At 38.8% G+C, this 2500-nt stretch overlaps 1 protein-coding gene across 1 annotated transcript in view; it reads right to left on the reverse strand.

Moving 5' to 3' along the window:
* Window positions 1-1231: 1231 nt before the first annotated feature.
* The window catches only part of LOC138954949 (hexokinase-4-like), a gene marked incomplete at its 5' end in the record, with an annotated part of 6702 nt that continues 5433 nt past the window's right edge, over window positions 1232-2500 (reverse strand). Inside the window, 1 exon segment of the mRNA XM_070326686.1 lies at window positions 1232-2286. Coding sequence (XP_070182787.1) covers window positions 2203-2286 — 84 coding nt within the window.

The raw sequence follows: 2500 nt of genomic DNA on the forward strand, positions 1-2500 counted from the left end.
GAAAATAATGAAGAATAAGAAGAAATTCCTTTTGGATCGTGTTATAACAACATACTTCCAATTACAATTTTCAGATTTGTAATGGCCAAACTCATACTTTATGTGTTAAGCCTCCAAGCTGAAATGCAGTACAAACGTTTGGCCTTTGTCAACTATTGCTTGACTAAACTTCCAATCCATGTTATGGGAAAATTCGGGCGTGACAGTGCCGCCTCAAATGTAACAAAAAGGCGGATATGACGTCATCAAAGACATGTATCGGGCACTTTTTTTCTGGGGATATCATACTCAGGAGCTCTCATGAAAATGTTCATGAAGATCGGCCAAGTTGTTTTATCTGAATCGCTCTACACATACACACACAAACGCACACACACACACACACACAAGCACACAAACACACACACACACACACACACACACACACACACACACACACACACACGCACACACCACGACCCTCGTTTCAATTCCCCATCTATGTTAAAACATTTAGTCAAAACTTAAAACATTTAGTCAAAACTAAATGTGAAACATGATTGCAGTGCATATGGTATTTATTGTGTTATCCTTCATTCAAAAATACTTAGATATGTCATGTTTACTCTAAAAATATGCTCAGAATGAAAGAATATATGTTCAGTAAGGTCGCCTGACTTCACGAAGACGGGCGTGACCTGTCTCGGTTTTCGGGTATGGTAAACCAAGATTATTTAAACGAAGTCTCAGCGATGACTGGTTTGAGTTGTTGATCTTTTAGTTTGATACCGGCTGACTAAATGTGTTTATTTTATATCACTTCACGCACCTTGTTTTTTAATTAAAGCCAAACCTCTCGATTACACAAGAAGTTTGAAAACCAAGACCAGCACACTAATATCGAAAGAGAAGTTAAAAAACAATCAAAGCTTCATCTGCTCTCCCAATTGTATCCGTGTGTTGGGGGAATCGGTTTTACATGTGTTGATCGATTGTATCAGACAAAGCCATATCTTTGTTCTTTTAAATAAGTCACCAGATTCATTTTGCTTTCGACAGTTTCTGCAAACACTGGTAATGTTTATTCACGTATGCCTAACACAAACTACACAGGAGATGCTATGTCAAAATGTATTTAGTAAAACCTTAAATATAGTGTTTGTTTGTTGTATTTATGTGCGTGTGGTCCGCGTAACGTCACTATACATTTCAATGGCGCTTACTGAAACCGTTTGCGATTGGCCACATCAACACAGGTCTTAAGATTTTATTGAGACACATTCAAAATGCACAAAGCAGCACGTATTTACATTGCTACAAACACGCATCCATAATTATGCATGCGCTAGTACAGCAAATCTTAGTATAGCTCTCAGCGTCAATCATTTCCTATGTCAAACCTTGTTTAATCATCTATATCAACACACTGTACCTTTAGTCATATACCCAACAAATCAATGGCATAGTTTACGTTGCCCTCACACACACACACACACACACACACACACACACACACACACACACACACACACACACACGCACACACACACTCACACACACACACACACACACACACACACACACACACACACACACACACACGCACCACACAAACACATCACACACTACGCAATAATGGTAGTAGGTCAACCAATGCAGAATGTTGGGTTACCGATAAGTTAAGTATGAAACGAGTTCATTTAAAAATAACAGTACATGAGCTAACAAAACCAAACAAAATGGAACAGATCAATTAATCTACCGGCCAATAACAGTCAAATTTAAAAAAAAAGAACACAAGAAGAAATAAACAAATAAGAAATCACGTAGTGCCCCAAATGAAAAGATGACAGATGCAACAGAACAGTAACATACATCAAAACTGGTTTCTTGACTAAAGTATACTGGGTTCATTGCAATGCTTTTTCATCTTTGCAGTGTAACTAAGAAACACGACATTCTCATTTAAGCCTATCGTCGGCATCCGTCGGTCCCGAAGGGGCCATGGAACTGCGCCTGAACAAGTCATTTGGCGCTGGAACAGCGCCTGCTGTGGCTGTGCAGCCCGATGCGAGAGTGGCAGTCTCTGCCGCAGCGACCACACTTGTGAACAGTATATGATGTTGTTACTTTACTGTTCTCTTCTTTGGTTTTGATGCTTACAAAATGAGCAGAAGCTGAAGTGTTTAAATCTAACATTCAAGTTTTGATCGCAAGAGAATGTTAGGCGGTGTGCGAAGACCTTGGAACATTAGCTGCAAGTGCTGCTCCAATGACACTTCCATAATACGATTGTTTAAACTCGACCTGAAACATAAGGATGCGATATTGAGTATTCTATTTGAGAAGAAGCAGCGACCTACCAACAACAAACATAAATAGACGCCTTTTCTTTCTTAAATATGCAAATCAGATGACTTTATTTCTCATACATATGCAAATCAGATGACCTTTTTTCTAAAATATGCAAATAGGATGCCCTTGTCTGAAAATATGCAAATATGCAAATTGGATTACTTTT

This window comes from Littorina saxatilis, unplaced genomic scaffold (assembly GCF_037325665.1).
Source record: "Littorina saxatilis isolate snail1 unplaced genomic scaffold, US_GU_Lsax_2.0 scaffold_1057, whole genome shotgun sequence".
Classification (NCBI taxonomy): Eukaryota; Metazoa; Mollusca; class Gastropoda; order Littorinimorpha; family Littorinidae; genus Littorina; species Littorina saxatilis.